At 43.8% G+C, this 18,595-nt stretch overlaps 3 protein-coding genes across 5 annotated transcripts; 2 read left to right on the forward strand and 1 right to left on the reverse strand.

Annotated features, from left to right (window-relative positions):
• Window positions 1-1,512: 1,512 nt before the first annotated feature.
• LOC130529634 (uncharacterized) lies at window positions 1,513-4,336 on the forward strand. 3 transcript variants are annotated; one of them, XM_057040074.1, is made up of 4 exons: window positions 1,513-1,723; window positions 1,828-2,907; window positions 2,999-3,167; window positions 3,253-4,336. In XM_057040074.1, exons 1-4 carry the CDS (start codon window positions 1,513-1,515, stop codon window positions 3,383-3,385), a joined length of 1,593 nt encoding a protein of 530 aa, XP_056896054.1. In that variant the 3' UTR covers window positions 3,386-4,336. The 3 variants fall into 3 exon arrangements, with proteins under 3 accessions (XP_056896054.1, XP_056896056.1, XP_056896055.1); XM_057040076.1 differs by having other exon boundaries at window positions 3,276-4,336; XM_057040075.1 differs by having other exon boundaries at window positions 1,828-2,904.
• Window positions 4,337-7,375: 3,039 nt separating this feature from the next.
• cdh26.1 (cadherin 26, tandem duplicate 1) lies at window positions 7,376-13,562 on the forward strand. Its single transcript, XM_057040265.1, is given in 20 exon segments — window positions 7,376-7,571; window positions 8,072-8,128; window positions 8,206-8,310; window positions 8,389-8,541; window positions 8,625-8,667; window positions 8,670-8,768; window positions 8,948-9,120; window positions 9,210-9,338; window positions 9,424-9,609; window positions 9,693-9,964; window positions 10,104-10,249; window positions 10,342-10,569; window positions 10,645-10,866; window positions 11,112-11,224; window positions 11,302-11,376; window positions 11,636-11,701; window positions 11,810-11,914; window positions 12,156-12,194; window positions 12,278-12,337; window positions 12,429-13,562. Coding segments are annotated over 20 exon segments (2,517 nt in total). The 5' UTR covers window positions 7,376-7,544; the 3' UTR covers window positions 12,648-13,562.
• A 2,856-nt stretch (window positions 13,563-16,418) lies between these two features.
• Window positions 16,419-18,556, reverse strand: mtg2 (mitochondrial ribosome-associated GTPase 2). The gene is made up of 6 exons (XM_057040266.1): window positions 18,135-18,556; window positions 17,681-17,828; window positions 17,447-17,562; window positions 17,137-17,355; window positions 16,920-17,058; window positions 16,419-16,846 (listed from the first exon to the last, which is right to left on the reverse strand). Exons 1-6 carry the CDS (start codon window positions 18,366-18,368, stop codon window positions 16,437-16,439), a joined length of 1,266 nt encoding a protein of 421 aa, XP_056896246.1. The 5' UTR covers window positions 18,369-18,556; the 3' UTR covers window positions 16,419-16,436.
• Window positions 18,557-18,595: the final 39 nt, after the last annotated feature.

Below are 18,595 nucleotides of genomic sequence, written 5' to 3' on the forward strand. Positions count from 1 at the left end.
CTGCTACCCAAAACACAATGCACCCGACCCCCTTGGCCCCTCCTGCAGGTGGTGAGCCCACGGGAAGGGGGTCCCATGTTGCCTCTTCGGGCTGCGCCCGGCCGGACTCCATGGGCAGAGGTCCGGCCACCAGGCGCTCGCCAACGTGCCCCACCCCCAGGCCTGGCTCCAGGAGGGGGCCCCGGTGACCCGCATCCGGGCAAGGGAAACTTGGCACCAATGTTGTTCAGCATCATTAGGGGGTCCTGGGCTACGCTTTGTCTGGTCCCTCACCTAGGACCTGTTTGCCATGGGTGGCCCTACCAGGGGCATATAGCCCCAGACAACGGAGCTCCTAGGATCATTGGGACACGCAAACCCCTCCACCACGATAAGGTGGCAGCCCAGGGAAAGAAAGAAACAATGGTTCACATACTCACTCTTAAACAGACAAATCAAACAGTTTAAATACAAAGGATCTGAAGCACTCACAAAGCCATGTGCTGTCAAACCTGATGGGGACAAGTTATCAGGACAAGCCATTCAAAACTGGAACTTTTTGAGGTTACTACCAGTTTTGATTGGTGACAAAGTGCAAAACCATGAGGATGAAGTATGGCAGTTGGCTCTCCAACTAAAAGATATTGTGGATCTTATTTGTGCTCAGAATATTTCTTTGCCCCAGATAGCATATCTTGACATTTTGCTCCAAGAATATTTGGAGATGAGAAAGATGTTGTTTCCTGAAATTCAACTAAAACCCAAGCACCACTATTTGCGCCACTATTCAGCACTGTTGTTGAAATTTGGTCCATTAATTAGGTTATGGACGCTAAGGTTTGAAAGTAAACACAGTTATTTTAAAAGATGTGACACTTAAAAAACTTCAGAAACATTTGTCAAACATTGTCAGAGCGTCATCAGATGTATCAGGCTTATCTTTTGGCTGGGCAAGAATGCAATAAACTGCTGAAAGTGAAGGACAGCTGTCCATTTTATCCAAACCTATACAGTAAGACTATTAAACATGCAGTCAAGGTGTTAACCTTTTCAGGAATCAAAACCACAGTTACCACAGACATTGAGTATAAAGGCACTGCATATAAAAAAGGACAGTTTCTCGTGTACAGAAATGATGATTGTATGGAGTTTGGCAAGCTTTTGCTCATCTTGATTCAAAATGACACATCTGTGTATGTTTTGATGGATATCTACAAAGGCATCTTCCTTTCAGAATACCATCTGTATTCTGTGACAAAGGACAGTCTTGGGCTACACTGTATCAACATTAATGACCTGCCTGATTTCTATCCTTTGGTAGAAGGATCCTTGGTAGATCCTTTGGTAGATCCTTGGTGGCTACCAGGTCATTCCATTAAAACACAGTATTGTGGCAAAATAAAGTTCAGTTAAAGTTCACTTCTCAGTATAAATAGTTGGACATTATGTGTAACCTGATGCCTTTTTCTGCTCTGTTAACTTTATGCACTGCATATTTTTCTGGTCTGTTGGTTACATTTCTTTAGTACAAATATGAGTCACTTGGAGCAATCCTTCCTAGATGATGCCATACTGGAAGTCTTACCAGAACTTCCAGCAGTCGACAGAAACATCCTGAAAGACCACTTGGAGTCTATTGGAGTTGAGATCTATGATGATCTACGCTTCGTGACGGAGGCTGATTTGATGAAAGCATTAAAACCTGTACAAGCCAGAAAGGTTCTTTCTGTTTGGAAACAGAAATGTATGTAAAACACCACACAAGTATCCAAATTCACAAGCAAATATGGATGTTGGGTAATATTGCACAGTGTGAATCGTAATCTTATTTATTTTTGTCATTTAAAGACCTAACTCCTGAGAAAAGCTCACCATCATCTGTGGAAGCTTCGTCTACCCATTCGCTGTCATTGCACACCGTTTCACCGCAAAGTTCATCATCAACCTCCTCCGGTAGCCCAGGACTTGACACACAGTGGGATGACAACTTTGAAATTCCATGGAGTAAGTTTCCTGAGGAACTGATCCATTCTTTGGAGTTGGGGAGAAGGCCAAGCCCGAGGCTGAGGAGGCAAATGGTCCGGATTGTCGTGGCTGAGATGATGGGGAAATGCCGTCATGTGGGTGAAAGGCATGCAACTGACGTTGCAAAAAAAATGGTGGCAAAATATCCCAAGTCACTTCAAGATATAATAGAGGGTGATATTATTGGAACTGGCTACTATTCCATCGTCAAGCAGTTGCAAAACAGGATTGAAAATGAGAAGCGCACAACAACAACAACCAAGATAAGAAAAAGAAAGCATTGGGATGATGACTCAGACACAGATGTGGTCCCATTAGAAGAAAGAGCAGCAATGCAGGACACTTATGGATGCATTAATTGGAATGTAAAATTCCTCCCCATTGGAGAAACTCAAGTGGGCCAGCAGCAAAAGATGGAAAAACTCCAGAATATGTACCAACACTCAGATGCCAATTCAAAGGAGGTAACATGTCTGATGAAGTCCACTTTTTACACACAGCGTCAACATGTCAACCAGGGAAAAAGTATCAATTGCCTTAGAGAGGAGTGGCCATTTTTGTTTGACGAACTTGGCATGATAGTCCACTTCAAAGAACTTACTGATATTGACATCAAAGAGACATTGACACATAATTTGGATTTGAAGGGGAAAAGGCTTCTCAACTACTTGACCACAGTTTGTGTCCACAAGAGCAAGAGATTCCATCAAACTTATGCAAGGCTTCAGAGGATGCGGGGACAGCAGAGTGGCTGCTCAGAAGACGTGAAGGAGATGCTGCTGCTTCTGCTCAGCTACTTTGACGAGAAGGAGGAGTCCATGTTCTTCCATGTAGACGATACATGTCTGGCAGAAGAGGTTGAGCTAGGGCAGGTGCCTCTGACACCCACTATTATCGTCTGTGGTAAGTCTCTTGCATATGTGTCTGAATTTATTATGTGAGTGACTGAGTTATGACCACCATGCACTTATTAATATAACCTGTTAAATTCTAGGCCAGTCCTGCTATTCCTCAACAAGGTACATGCTGAGTCTGGATCGGAACCTTGTCAACACAAACATCTCTTCCTTCATTTCTGCATTGTGGCTAATGTTTGGGAGCTACTACTGTTTCAACATCCATTATCCATCTGAGCTGGCTTCTACACTGGAGTTTCTTCAAAGGTGAGTAAACATTTCCTGGGTTTGGTAACCCTAACCCTAACTCATTAAAATGCTTAATATGTTTTTATATGCTTTTATTCTACAGGTGTTTTTTCTTGATAAACCCAGAAAAAGGAACCAAAGTAGAGAATAAAAACTCAAAGCGTCGTCTCAACGTGAACCCTCTAGTTCTGACCCTGATACAGGATCTCGCTGATCATGAGTGGCGTGAAGGCTAAACAAGGACTCTGTGTTGACTCCTAGAGAAGAGGTGCTGTTAATTTTCACTTTGTTAAATGTACAACATGCAAGTTTTGTTTTAAAGGTGCATTTTGTAACTTTCTATGAAGAGGTTCTGCCACCTGCTTGTTGTCCTTGTTATCCAACAATGTTCCACAGTATTGTAAAAATCTTGTCTATCTTCAATTACTCAAATAGAATATGTTTTAGCAAAAAATAACACAGATAAAGTATGACCCGTAACTGTCTGTTCAGCAGTTAAAAAGAGCCAACGCTTGAAAGTTCTTTGTGTTGGGGTCCAGGGTTTGGGTTGCTGGTTTCTTCCTGCAGTGGCGTGGAGGAGCCACTCATCAGCCACGGCTGGCGCCGCAGGCAGACGCACCTGCGGGCTCTCTTCAATCTACCGTGCCATTTAAGGACAGAACTCCCATGTGTTGTGGCTTTAATGCTTTGTTCTGCCTGTTTCCCTTGCGTCTTCCCTGCTTGTTCGAGGTCTCCATGTCGTCTGCTGGACCTGCGAACGTGCAGAATCGGACTCCTGAGATTCCTGCAGTCCAGGAGGACTGCCTTTGTGTCCTTGGTGTCTTCCCGGCACGGTTGAGGTCCCCGTGCTGTCCGCAGGACCGGTGAACGTTCGCAGGTCCAGCAGACGACATGGAGACCTCGAACAAGCAGGGAAGACGCAAGGGAAACAGGCAGAACAAAGCATTAAAGCCACAACACATGGGAGTTCTGTCCTTAAATGGCACGGTAGATTGAAGAGAGCCCGCAGGTGCGTCTGCCTGCGGCGCCAGCCGTGGCTGATGAGTGGCTCCTCCACGCCACTGCAGGAAGACACCAGCAACACAACCCTGGACCCCAACGTCTTTGCATGCTCTATATTTTGAAAAAGTGAATCTAATTGTTTGCAACTAATCACAATGGCTGTTCAATAAATTTCCTAAAAGTGATATTCTCTTGTCTTTTATCATGATGTATTTTTGCATTTTTTTGGTGTAGTTCTAATCATTTTAAACTGATTATTAAAACATACAGCTACTGCATATAATGAGTAGCTTGTATGTATAATATACAGAACAGCTCCATTTAACATGCAAAGTTTTACTGTTCTACCAGTTTAAATAGTTTTTTGCCTGATAGTTCCACGTTAATTTTACAATTTATTGACGCATAATAAGTAGTTACATGTAAAAAGTACAGGAAATGATCTATTTACTGTATATACAACAATGATCCATGAAATTGATAGATTTTTTTTGTAGAATTAACAGTTCAGCCTTGGCATTCACTGTAAAACCATTTACATATTTTCTTTGTAAATTTATCTACTGTCCTGTTGTTTTTTTTTACAGGAATTCTCTGGTAACCCCAGCTGCCAGCGTTTTCCTGTAAAAACGACGGTCTTTTTCTAACTGTATATATATATTTATATATGTACATATATTGTGAAGAAAACATTTTTTTTCCAAATGAGCTTAGGGTATCATGAGGCATGTTAGGTTGATGTTTAGATTAAATACCAAGACTGACAATACAGGCAAATCAGATTGTGCAGTTTCTACAATGGGTGGTCATAGACTTCGGAAAAATGAAAACATCTTGAGATGAAACAACGAAACTTGGCACCTGAACCATCAACAACTAACCAGTGAGACTGCGCAGAGACTGGTTTTTAATCCTGGCATTTACTTTGACATTTTAGTGAATAGAATAGAGTAAATAGAGATGAAGCGCTGTTGGACGTAACCCCTGCATTTTTGATTTTGTTATGAGTTCGTCGGGCTGTTTCCACACATATGGGAACCATCTTTCATCGTGCCCCCCAACGGCCTGGTTCATTCTAAACGCGTTTGACCACACCTCAGCTATCGAAGCAACTTATAATTACAAAATGTTGGCTCAGGTGTGTGTTTAACCTCATGACTAACAAAGTAGCGCAATCTGTCCGTGTAGAATGTGATTGCAGCTGTGTGCAGTTTTTGATCTTGTACCTTGAGCAATAGCGTGCTTCTGGTATTTTTCACGGGAACTGATTCACGGTTTGATTGAAAGATTGAAAAATGACACCGTTCTGCCCACAGAGCTTGAGGATGAAGAAGAGGACGAAGGGGAGGAGTATGAAGATGCAGAGGTTCTCTACAGGGAGCGCGCCCCTCTGAGGCGGCAAAACGAGGTCCACCGCGGCTCCAAGTCACGGAGCTCCTCCACGTCTTCCACTTCAAGTGACACCAGCGTGGGCGGAGCTGACACGCCTGTGATCCAGTCGGACGATGAAGAAGTGCACGCCGACACCCTGCTGCTCACCTCCGTTCCTCGCACGAGGGATGAAGAAACAGAGGAGGAAGAGGAGGAAGAAAGATGCCTTGTGACTAAATCTTAAGACTGAGTTTAGAGTTGTGGGTTCTCTCTCTACCTTTCTGTGTTCTTTTGGAAAAAGAACCCAAAAACCACTAACGTGATCCATTTGGTTGTAAATTGTCGTGTCTTTTGAATCTTCCCCGAGTCCATTTTTTTCTTGCCAAGCCCCTCACATGTACTGGCCTGCACTTTGCCCACATCTGGCAAAAATCTCTCTCACCTCATTACTTAAATACCTTTGTGTGTCAAACAATCAGATACTTTCTGCCAGAATATGAATGAGGAAAGAGGTGGTTTGTGGGTAATGTGAGAACAAATGCAGTTGCATGGATGAAAGGAAATCCCAGTCAGAGATGACACCAAGTAAAAATCTGCCGGATTGTACAGAAGATCCAATCTCATCACAGTCAAACAGGAGAGTAGACAAGACAAAATCAAATTATTCTAAAAATCCAGAGATATAAAAGTAATTCATAATAGTAATAAACACCACTAATATGTACTATATGTAACCTTATTTTTGTGCCTATGCCTGATTAAGAAATCTTGTTATGCAGACAGTGATTGCATAAAATGTAGTTTATTTTGGTCAACCTGATCCATTCAGCTGCCTCTGACTGCTAGCCTGACTAGTATTGGCTCTTCGTGCAACCACTTGCGCAAGTATTTTGACACAGTTTCCATTATGAGGACAACAACCTCGAGACATTTCTAAGTTTACATACAGATTTAGTCTTGACAGTCAAATCTACCAACAGAACTTTGTCGTTTTTACTCAGCATAGGGTGGATTAACTCGCCAAGGTTTACGGCAGGTGGAGTTACGAAGTTACCTCTGCAAATTCCACGATGACTGTGACATCAAACCACAGACAGCTACTGTTTAATGCACAGTTTGTAAAGTCTGTTCCCGACAGCTTGGCTGCAAGCAATTGTAAAAAAATACAAAGGTATATATGAGAGTGGAGATCAAAACATCCTCAAAATAATAATAAAAGAAATCAGCTGCTGTAATTCCGTAAACTAAAAGTGAAACCTTGTACAGATATTTTTTGCTTGTTTGCCTCAATGACTTTAGGTGTTTTAAGTTACAGGTTTAATCCTGTGTAGGAGAAACCTGTGAGAGCACATAGGGGCCCGTTTGCGACTTAATGGTAATTCTGTGACATGTGTCATCGTAAAACTTTATGGGTATGTGTGCGTGTCTGTGAGGGCATCTAACATAAACACGAAACTATGTCCCAATTTCTCCCACTGGTTTCAAAACTACCATTTTACATTCTTGAGCGTATCATCGTCTGATGTTCTATTTGAACAGTTGAAAATAAAAACTGGAAAAACGGATAAGAATAGCGTCTCATTTCCACCTGTCTCAGACTTAATGGTGTTTTCACCTAGAATGGCAAAGTAAAACAATTCCTACCATAACAAACCCTTATCAAAGCATGTTGACGCAGTCACACAAAACTGGTTTGTACGATTTAGAGTTCCTCAGAACTCAGCGCATGAAAATATAACATGATGTCACGTGAGGTGTGGATGCCTCATCACGCCCACAATGCAGTAACAATCTTGAACATAATAGTGAGCCTATTGAAAGGGCAGGCAGGGCTGGTTCTCTCTTATCTGGAACTACTACAAATATAATAATTAAGCCCGCTCTCGTAAATCAGCACATCTCTGTGGAAGGCGACGTCAGCCAACCTGGTGCCTGTGCTGCTTGTGGGCTGGCTTTTGTGTGGGGTTATTCCAGCTATCATTCACATCTTTGGCGCACTCCCACGGACGACAAAGGGCAGATATGAGGACAGTCGGACTGCTTCTGTTGGTAAGAACAAACCTCTGCTTTATTTACATGATGGATATCTGAGAAATGCTGTTTTTATATTATTTTTTTATATTGCTAATTGCTAGCTGTGCTTGTGTTTAGCTTTTTAAATGCGCCGCAATGATCTATACATTATATTAGAGAACATTAGAGAACATACACCAGTCTGCACTGGCCATCAATTGGTCAGCTTTTAAGAGCTTAAAGTAAACATCCCAGCTGCACCTAACTGCACTCAAAATTCATTCAAGGATATGTTGCAATCTAAAGGCTTCCAAGGAAAAGGGTGGGGAGGGTAATACTACTTAACAGGAAGGTAAGGGTGATTTCCAATCAGTATATAAAACAACAATAGTCAAGTGTGGGAAGAAAAAAGAAGGAGTAGAAGACTGAAAGAGAATTTCTTCTTGTACATCCCGACGAGGGATCGCAAATATCGTGCAGTGCGACTACAGTACAAAAAACCAAAAGTTCACAAGATTATTGTTTTATCATTGCAGAGTGCTCTCTGCAGCATTTCAAAATCTCACCTGGACCATGGAGAGCCTTCAAAGCAGGTAACTTTACACTCCCCCGTGATCGTTGAGGCAGAAACGTGTGTGACTGGGAACAATCTTCTGGTTGACATTCACAGCGGTCTCAACAGGAGCCTTTGGTGCGCACCAAAAGAAGGTGGGTTTTGTCCACCATTGAGTTGCAAGAGGAAGATCCCGGACCGTATCCCAAATCAATTTCACAGGTAATAAATTACGGTGTGCACAAGAAATTACCAACAAATCTGGAACAGTCAATAACCTGATTTCTGCGCTGGGGCCAGATGTTTAATGAACGGGTAGGGAACCACGAGTTCCAAATAAGTGGAAACGGAGTGGATCAGGATCCAATGAACGTGTTTACCATCGATTCGCACACCGGGGAAGTCTTCGCCCATCGAGCTGTTGACAGAGAACAATACGAAAAACCCTTTCATGTAAGCAAACGTGTTTTTCTGATAACGCGTTTCAACGACATTGTTGACTGTCAGAAAAGACTCATGCGTCCCTGTCTCAACAGATCAAGTTTGACATCCTTGACAAAGACACCAAGAAGAAACTGGACAGGAGCTGGCGTTTGACGTTGAAATCATGGACCTAAATGACAACGCACCTACTTTCAAAAACTCTCGGATGACAATTGAAGTGAACGAAAAAACCACAGGTGAGAAACCCACAAGTTCACCTCGAGTGTGTCCTTATCCTAAAAAAAAATGCAAAAAGAAAGGCTATCGTCGAGCCTGGGTGTTCCTTAAGAGACTGAAAAGGCACCAGCAGGTGTGCTTGCTTTAATTCAAATACACGTTAACTCATGACATGCTAACGCCAGTGTTTTACTTCCAGGATATTTGCCAGGAAAGCTAGATGTGATCGACAGAGATCAGGCGGGAACCCCTAATTCCAAAATCACCGTGAGTTTGATTTCACAGGAGCCAAAAGAGCCCCAGATCAGCTTAGAGCAGCTCTACAACACACAGGCCCAACTCACCCTCAAGTCAGGATGTTTCGACTATGATGTAAGTCTCTGCAGGCGGGTGCTGCACACAAAAGCTTTTGGTTTTTTTTTTTACGTATGTCATGAGTGCTAGCATAATATGTGTTCCAGAAAATAAAGAAGTATGAAGTGCGTCTTATAGCCAAGGATCATGGACAACCCTCCCTGTCCTCCACCGCTGTCCTGACCATCAATATCCTGGATGGAAACACGCATCCGCCCATGTTCAAGGAGAAAGAGGTTTGATTTAACATCGTTGCTAACGTTTAAGTTGCTTTTAAAACAAATGTATGATTTAGAAGGTAAAGTCATTTTAAACGTTCAGTATCAAGGTGAGGTGATGGAGTTGCAGATCATACAGGATGTGTTGAGGGTTGCCGTGGAGGACAAAGACACTCCAAATACTGAAGGATGGCAAGCCGAATACTTTATCATCAAAGGGAATGAGGAGGGATCCTACAAAATTGACACAGACCCCAAAACTAATGAGGGCATCCTGAGTGTTGTCAAGGTAAAATTTGGCATTTTTGGGACCGACCAGCTTTAGACAACCTTGAAATTTACACCTGACAAGAACTTACACGTTTGTTCCAGGGGAAAGATTACGAAAGCACGTCTTTTGTCACCCTGGAGGTGGGGGTCAAAAATAAAGAACCGCTCTGGGTTTGTAAAGAAAAAGCCAGCAGTGGGACAAAAAAAGACTTTTACGACACGGCCGTCATCACGATAAAAGTGAAGGATGTCAACGATCCGCCCGTGTTTGCTCAGAATCCAGTTGTTTTACACGTGATGGAGGAGGAAGACCCGGGGAAGGTGCTGTTCACTCCAGAGGTGAAGGATGTGGATTCTGATGTATCCCAAATACGGTGGGTCTCGGGGTTCTGATTTTCTTACAGTTTATTTGCTAGATTTTTCAATTGTTACATTTAAATATTACATAATGATATTGTGCAATTCAAGGTGTGCAATTGGCGAAATGTGTTGACACATTTCTGCATATATTAGGTATGAGCTGTTGGAAGATCCAAATAATTACGTGAGCATCGACAAAAAGACCGGAAAGCTCACGTCAGTGAAAAAGATGGACAGAGAATTGGCGCTCTTGAATGGCACTGGCATTTATACCATCCTCATCGCCGCCATAGATAATGGTAGCAGGGAATAAAGATTAAAAAAAAAACAAAAAAAAACTTTATTGTACCCACTGGTGTATTTAATGGTTCCCCTTTTGTTCCTGCCCCAGGTGAGCCTCCGGCAACAGCCACCTGCACGGTGCAGATCCACCTGAGTGATGTCAACGACAACAAACCTGAACTAGTCAACAAGGGCGTTACTCTTTGTGCCAACAAGGGAAACAAGGTTATGGTGGCGGCCAGAGACGCGGACATCTCCCCTTATGCCGGGCCCTTCTTCTTCTCCCTGAAAAATGATGAGAAAATTCTTAAGCTGTGGAAACTAGATCCAAGCTCTGGTTAGTATAATAAAGTCTTTGGGGGAAAAAAATCGAACCACTAAAGACGCCAAGCACTTCTGTATCACCCGTCAGGGGATGAATGCGGGTTAGTCAGCAAGAAGGACCTTTACTTTGGGAACTACTTGGTGCCCCTGGAGATCCGGGACCAGCAGAACATGCTGGCACAAGAGACCTTGGAAGTTATGGTGTGTGACTGCGAGGAGGACAACGTGTGCCGGTCCAAAAAGAGAATCGGAGCCAGCCTCGGTCCAGCAGGGATTGGGGCAGCCTTTGCTGGGCTCCTCTTTTTCTTGTGTGAGTATCTGTGACTACCCTACTACCAGCAGTGCTGATATCAACATCTCTGTTCATGTTTGTACATATTTTTCCTGTACATTTAGCCTCTCAGGCCCACTTTAACTGGACTATTTAGCCTTTCTCCTCTACTGAAACCAGTCTAAATGGTCTTTTTAATTCAACATCACCAGTTCCTTCAGAGGAACAGTTTTTTTTTTTTACCAACGGGAATGACATCACGTGTTTCTCGTGCGTGCCTGCAGTGCTGCTGCTCATCTTTATCTGTAAGTGCAAAAAGGCCTTCAAGCCAATAAAGGAAGAGGGCATCCAGACCTTCATGAATTACAACCAAGAAGGAGGCCTGTCCGAATGCAAGGTGTGTAGAGGTCTGTGTGAGAACCGTGTTCTGCGGTACGCCCTGATTCATGCTTCTTCCCCATCTTGGCCATTCAGACCGAGCCCATCCTGCTCCTGACCCCGACAGGAAGCACTGCCGTGACGGACGGTGTGAAGAAAGGCTTCTTTAAGGTACTCCTCTGATCCTCCTTCGGCTCATATTTTTGCTTGACTTAAAACAACAACCAGAGGGCGGGTCTTGCTAAGAAGAGTGAGCATAATGAAAACTGTCAGGGGAATAATAGTTCACATTAATCCTGGAGAAAAAGAAATGGTGGTTAAAATCAACTGTCACACATAACTGGAACTACTCTGACAGGTTGTGTGTTTTAGTTTTATTCATGACCTTTGTGAGCGACTAAACTCAGAGAAAAATCGCTGCACTTGACAGGCTTCTCAGTATCATCCAGCCACGATGGATGGCGTGTACGGGTACAAGAGGTCAGCTCTCGGCATGGTGGGTGAGCTTTTGTGTCTCCTTTATGTGCAGTGCTGGGGCGAGACACGGATTCTGAACGTTTACACTCATTCACTCTGCCTCAAACTCACTTTTCTCCTCTCGCAGGGAGATGACATGAATCTTCTGGGTGGGTGGCGCCAGAGAGACACGCTGAGCCGAAACGGGGCGCAGACCTTCAAGAGAACAACCGTTTCCACGTCTACTTTGCAGGTTATTTCCACATTTTTTTTATCATGTGAACCATTAGGATTCATTTGATCGCACCAGCTCGCTTCAGTAAAATGATAGGAAACTTTCTTTGATGCAGCCGGTAATCACATGGAAGAAATACATCAAACAATATCGACTTTGAATTCAGAATCAAAGCCTCTGAAAAGCTTTGATTTCTCTTCAGCCCTGTCAGATGAGGCTGTGTGTGGGTCGTAAAGGCAAATCTGTTTCTGAATTTCAGAGCTCCTCCTGGAACCATAACAGGAACAGCTCCTTCCGCGTGAGTTCTACTCCTCTCTATCGTTTATTTACTTCCTTCCCTCTGTGGGAGCTGACTGTCCTCCCTCTCTTCTTTACAAGCAGAGGGGGGCGTTGAAGCACAGCCTGCTCTCAGACCAGCACATTTCAGATCACCTTAACAGGGTAAGAGCTTCGGTCTTTCTTCACTGGTCCATTTTGATGAGATTGGAGTTTAAAATGCTTGGTTACCCCCCCTGACTCTTGAACCCTGCAGAGGCTCTACACTCTTGATGGGACGAGAGCATACTCTCCAGAGTTCGGGCCCTTCATATATGCCCATGAGGGCGGGGGCAGCCGCTGTCCATCGCTGGACGGAATATCAATGAACACCACAGAGGAAGACTTGACTTTCCTGAACAATCTGGGGCCCAAGTTCAAAACGTTGGGCCAAATCTGTCAGCAGGCGCTCGAACAGAAAGACGTAGAACTGTAAAACTGTGAAAGGCACTGAGATGTTTGGAGGTCTGTTGATTACCTGTCTTCTCTCCTGCTTTGAGGTTAAACCGTCATAAACTGCTGAGAGAGAACATTGATGATGACGATGGTGATGGTGACGGTGATAGTGAGGGGCAGATCTTTTTTCCACATTTGGAGCCAACATGAATGTTTTACTTATTAGGCTCGGGAGAAATTTGATATTTTGACTGTTTTCGGTGGACTATGGGACTTCTTTTTTATAATGGACAGGTGGTCTGATGATATAGTGTTTGTTAAATAACCCAGTTTGACTTCTTTTATAGTCGATATTATATTTTTATTATATATATTATATCGATATTATACTATATGAAGAACAATGAAAGAGCAAATAAGAGTAGAATTGTGGCATTTACAGATTGCACAGTATGTTGCAAATATGTTGTAAATATGCATTGAAAAGAAAAACAGTATAAGAAAAAATAGATCTTGCAGAATAGCTTATCCGCAGAGATCTCCTCATTGTTTGACCCAAACACTCAAAACCTGAACAAACCTCGAATGTGATTAATGTGCTGACATTAACGAAGTAAACTAAAGAGACTTCTTTGTTCTATCTTCTTCTCTGAACAACACAAACGGAATTAACCCACCAAAATGGGTTTAAAGCAGGTTCTATCATGTCTCAATGGGTGAGATGAACTATTGGTCTATAGTTTGGTGTGACTGCTGAGTATAAATGTGCTCTTTTCTCTGGAGAGGTGTAATTATGGAAGGTGAGACACCAACTGTTAGCAGAGACAGGCTAATCTATAAAAGGAGCAGTTCAAATGGCTGCTGGAAAGTTGTTGAGCTAAACCTGATGGTATGTAGCACACAACAGGAAGTAAATATAAAAAATGTTACTTGGAACAACAAAGAAGGTTGTTTTTTTTTTTTAAACAAACAAAATCCATCATGCGAGACGTGTTTTTTTGGAAATTCAGTTTGATGCTGCACAAACATGACAAACATGTTCTCCCTTAAAACAACACACTTGTACCAGTCACAGGGCTCATCGGAATCATTTGATGAAAATTATGGCCTGGTTCTGTGGTCAGAATGCCCTTCTTATCAAATGTCACTGTGGTGGATCATATTCTTTCAATAATTAAGCAAAGTTTAGGGCTAATGAGGCCCTCACTTGCTTTAGAATCTCTATCTTGCCTAATAATCATCATTGTCATCATCACTGAATGCATCACAAACCTGTTTCACTGGAAGTATTTACTGTACATAAATGTCTGAGGTTTCCTTGACACCTTGCCTAAAATAAAGATAGAAAATACAGGTCTAAAGGACGGAGGCAGGTTTGTCACTCAGCCAGTTAAACTGGTTTTGGGGAGGAAATATGATAAAAAATATAGTCTGAGGCCTGTGGAAGTCACGAGTCCTTGATTTTTAAACATATTTCTAGTCGGTTTATCACTTTATAAGTCGCTCATGTTGAAAAAGAAAATATATACAAGAATGAAAGCAATGTTTTTTTTAAATGACACGATTTAGTTTTGTGAGCTTCCAGGCGAGACGTTCAAGGACTGTACAAGTTTGTACTGTTTCTGCCCCCTACAGGCCACATATGCAACTGCATCACATGAATAAGTTATATTTTTGTTCTTGTGCAAATTAGTACCAAGGCCCACGCTTAGATGCTGCTTCTGTCTGTGCATTCACGTCTAGTCTCGCAGGATTCTCAATTGTTTTTTCCTTTGCTTTGATTCTTTCACAATGTCTTGACAACCAGCAATCCAATCACAACAAATGATTCATTTTAATTTCAACGGCCTTCACAGTAATAAATGCTGTACAATTAAACTTGAAGGACTACTGGTCGTTACTTTTTACGGTCTGGGGCTGATCCCTTTTTCAACTGAAGCATAAAGTGCCGAATCAACAAGAAGAGTTTATGGGATTATGCGACATGGAAACCACCATTAAACCGAAGACAACAGGAAGATTAAGATTTAAGATTAGTACTTTATTAATCCCCGTAGGGAAATTGAATGGCGCCTCATATGCAAAGGTCCACAGAAAGGATGTGGAAAGTGGCAGATGGTTGATTTTTCCGATGAATCATCCATCAGACAACATCGTTACTCTCGCAAATACCTCAGAGGACCTGTTGGAGCCTGTTTGGAGCCAAGACTCAGAATCAGAATCAGAAGAATCAGAAGAAGGTTTATTGCCATTGTACATGTAATACACAGTATTACACAAACTAGGAATTTGTCGTGGTGTGCCGCTGCGACATTCAACATAACATTAGACATCAACACCACACTAGAATAAGATAAATAAAATAAAATAAGACTTATATACAGTATTTACATAAATAGTGAGTGGTGAGAAATAGTGCAGGTCCATGAGGAGTAGTGTATTGTTCGTGAGTCCGGCTGGCTGCTGTACATGGTGCTTAAGTGATAAGTCACTTGGTGTTCAGCAGCCTGATGGCAGAGGGGAAGAAGCTGTTAGTGTAGCGTAGCGGGAGGTTCTGGTCCGAATGGACCGTAGTCTCCTGCCTGAGGGGAGGGGGGAAAACAGTCCGTGACCAGGGTGGGAAGGGTCGGCCGTGATCCGACCTGCACACCTCCGGGTCCTGGAGATATACAGGTCCTGGATGGATGGGAGCCTGCAGCCGATCACCTTCTCGGCAGCGCGCACGACGCGCTGCAGCCTCAGTCTGTCCCTGACGGTGGCACCAGCAAACCACACGGTGGTGGAGGAGGTGAGGATGGACTCGATGATGGCCGTATAAAACTGCGCCAACATCCTGGGAGGCAGATTGAGCTTCCTCAGCTTCCGTAGGAAGAACATCCTTTGCTGGGCCTTCTTGATGAGGGAGCTGATGGTTGGCTCCCACTTAAGGTCCCGGGTGATGGTGGTGCCCAGGAAGCGGAAGGAGTCCGTGAGGGCAAGGGGGGGCAAAGGGGCTGTAACTTTCCTGAAGTCCACAATCATCTGTGGACTGTGGAGGAAACCAAAGGGTTTGGACTACATCCAGTGTGGAGGTGCGTGTAGAGATCTGTAACATGGAGGGCAACTGGCTGCCAACTACGCTCCGAACCACAGGAGAGGGCAAATTCTCCCGGTCCCACTTCAGGCTCCACACTGAAGCTCCTCACAGCCACAAAGGTTAAGGTGCTCCAGGATTGGCCAGACCAGCCACCAGGAAGACAAAAGCCAAGAATCATGATGATCTCCGGGAGTCCCGAAAGTCCTTCCTCCCATTCCAGAGGACTTTGTTAATAAGTGATTAAGTCAGATGTTTAACATATATTTAATTTCTACATTGTTTTTGTATGCAACAAGCAAAATCTGACTTTTCTGACCTAATTAAATGTATAAACATAATGACATAAATTGGCATAATGGTGATCAGCTACATATATATTTGTTATTTGTTGTTCCTACAGCCCAGACAAGCGACAAGGCTTTCAGGGACAGAAACCGTCTCATTATTTGGCCTTAAGAAGGGCAAGAGAGAACGTTGGCTGGTTTCCATGGAAACCATAGCCTCTTAAGAATAATCATTGTCCAACCTAAACAATTTGTTCTCTAATGTACCTTGACTGAGGCCACTTTTTTAAACCGGTGTCCCTCCATAAAGACCAGCACGTGCATGAACCACGTCTGCTTGTGCTATTGGGTTTGATTCGGGACTTTTATCCAGCATTGTAGCGTTTAACACCAGAAACTTGGAACTATTTTTGCTGTGCATCGTGAAAACATGACTGAACATGAAGAAGGGTTTGTTTGGATGTTATATTTATTCATAATTTGGATATTTTCCTGTGGCTTTGCCGGCCTTGGCGCCGTCTTCCTGGAGGTAACCATCATACAACTCTCTGAGGTGAAGAACCAGCTCCTCCATATTCTGACCCGTGATGGCTGACACGGGGATTATGGTCTTGGTGACGAGGCTGCGCAGAGCCTCCAGATTGCTCCGGGCTTCAGGTAAGTCCATTTTGTTCGCGATGATGGCCTGAGGTCTCTGGGACAAGCCAGGCTCGTAATGGTCCAGTTCATATTGCAAATGCTGAAGATGGGTCCAGGGGTCCTGAGCGGACATGTCCAAAACGAAGAGGAGGAAACGGCAGCGCTCTATGTGACGCAAAAAAGAGAGGCCCAGGCCGCGGTTGAGATGGGCCCCCCGGACGATCCCTGGGATGTCGGCAACTGCACGGAGGAGAGGAGCAACTTATTCAATATGCTGTTGCTGCTGCAGCGTAAATGATGCAGCGAATACGACCTGCGACTTGCACGTGATCCCTGTAGTCCACGATTCCTACGTGTGGTTTGAGCGTTGTGAAAGGGTACGCAGCCACGGCGGGCCTGGCGTTGGAGATGGCTCGGAGCAATGATGACTTCCCGGCGTTGGGAAACCCCACCTGAGGGCAAACATCCGTCACATCCGTGCTGTTCAAAGCCATTTAGTTCTTTATTAAAAATGAGCAGCGTTGTCTCACGAGTCCAGCGTGGGCCATGGTGCGGAGCTCCAGGTGAAGGATCCTCTCCTGGCCTTGCGCTCCCGGGGTCGATGTTATCGGTGCGCGGTTCTCGTTGGTTAAAAAGAAGCGGTTTCCCTTCCCACCAGACCCCCCAAACACAGCCGTGAACTCTTGGCCATGCTGAGAGAGGTCCATTACAGTGTTTCCCTGCTCTTTGACCACAGTGCCCAACGGTACCTTAAAGTGTAGGATATAAAAGGCTAAAGTTGATACATGCCCTAAACGCATGCGCCCCCCCCCCCCCACACACACACACACGTGGACTCACGTGGACATATGTTGTATTGCCATTCCTGCCATAACAATTCTTGCTGCCCCCTGAATGCCCATCCTCTCCCTTGTAGACGGGAGCAACTTGAGCCAATGATTTAACCAACCGATTCGCTGTAATTGGACAAATAAAGAGAATCCATCTTTTGGGTTTTTTTCAAACATCTTCTTTGTGACACTTCAGAAACACTACTGAAGAGACACGTTCCCTGCAGGTGTAGGGGAGACCTACCCTTGATGATGATGCTTCCGCCATCACCTCCGTTCCCTCCGTCCGGGCCGCCCCACTCTTTGCGAGGCTCACTGTGAAAGCTGTTGGCTCCTTTTCCACCAGAACCAGCCACCAGTTTGACCCGGCGATGGTCCACAAAGCACCGGGTCTAGTTGCCAAATCAAGAACTTTGATTAGTTTAGGTTTCAACAACCACAAGACAGAAAACACATTAGTAATTCAGTCCTATTTTTCTGCTCCATTATTTTGTGTCGGCCAAATTATTTACTAGCTGATGCAGCATTTTAGTGAACTTTATCATTAAGGTGCAGTAAAAGATTATTGAGGTTTATAATCTAGGTTTATAAACTAGTTTATAATCATGAGATCTTTGTAACCATAGCGATTTAGGTCAGTATCGATGTTAGCAACTATATGTTTGAGCAAATCTTCTAAAATATTAATAACACTATACCAGTTTCTTTTCAGACAGATCCGTTTTCTTTGAATTTCCCCGAAGTTTGGCGCACAGCCCAGAGGACGTGGTGACATTTCGGGCCAAACTCAGCTTGTTTCTTGTAACTTCTCGTCTGAAAATGTGTCTCGAATACACGTCTGAATGAAGCCTCAGAGAGCTTTTAACCTTGGCCAACACAGCCAACATTGGAACATGCATTACTCGGCCACCACGTTTGGACAACAACAGCATGTCTGCACGCTTTCCTCGTTAAAAAGCGGTAGAAAAGGAGGACTCATCGTGTTGAAACGATACGTTATAAACGTGATAAACACACTGTGACCTACAAATTCGCTGATAAGCTACGCCGTTTTAAAGAAACCACATTTCTGCCGAAGCCGCATAACGCGCATAACAGTACGGAAAGTCTGAAGGGACAAACCGCATTCGTCTTCTTCGCCAAATGCTCAACTAAGTTC

The sequence above is a fragment of the Takifugu flavidus genome, chromosome 8, assembly GCF_003711565.1.
Source record: "Takifugu flavidus isolate HTHZ2018 chromosome 8, ASM371156v2, whole genome shotgun sequence".
In the NCBI taxonomy this organism is placed as follows: Eukaryota; Metazoa; Chordata; class Actinopteri; order Tetraodontiformes; family Tetraodontidae; genus Takifugu; species Takifugu flavidus.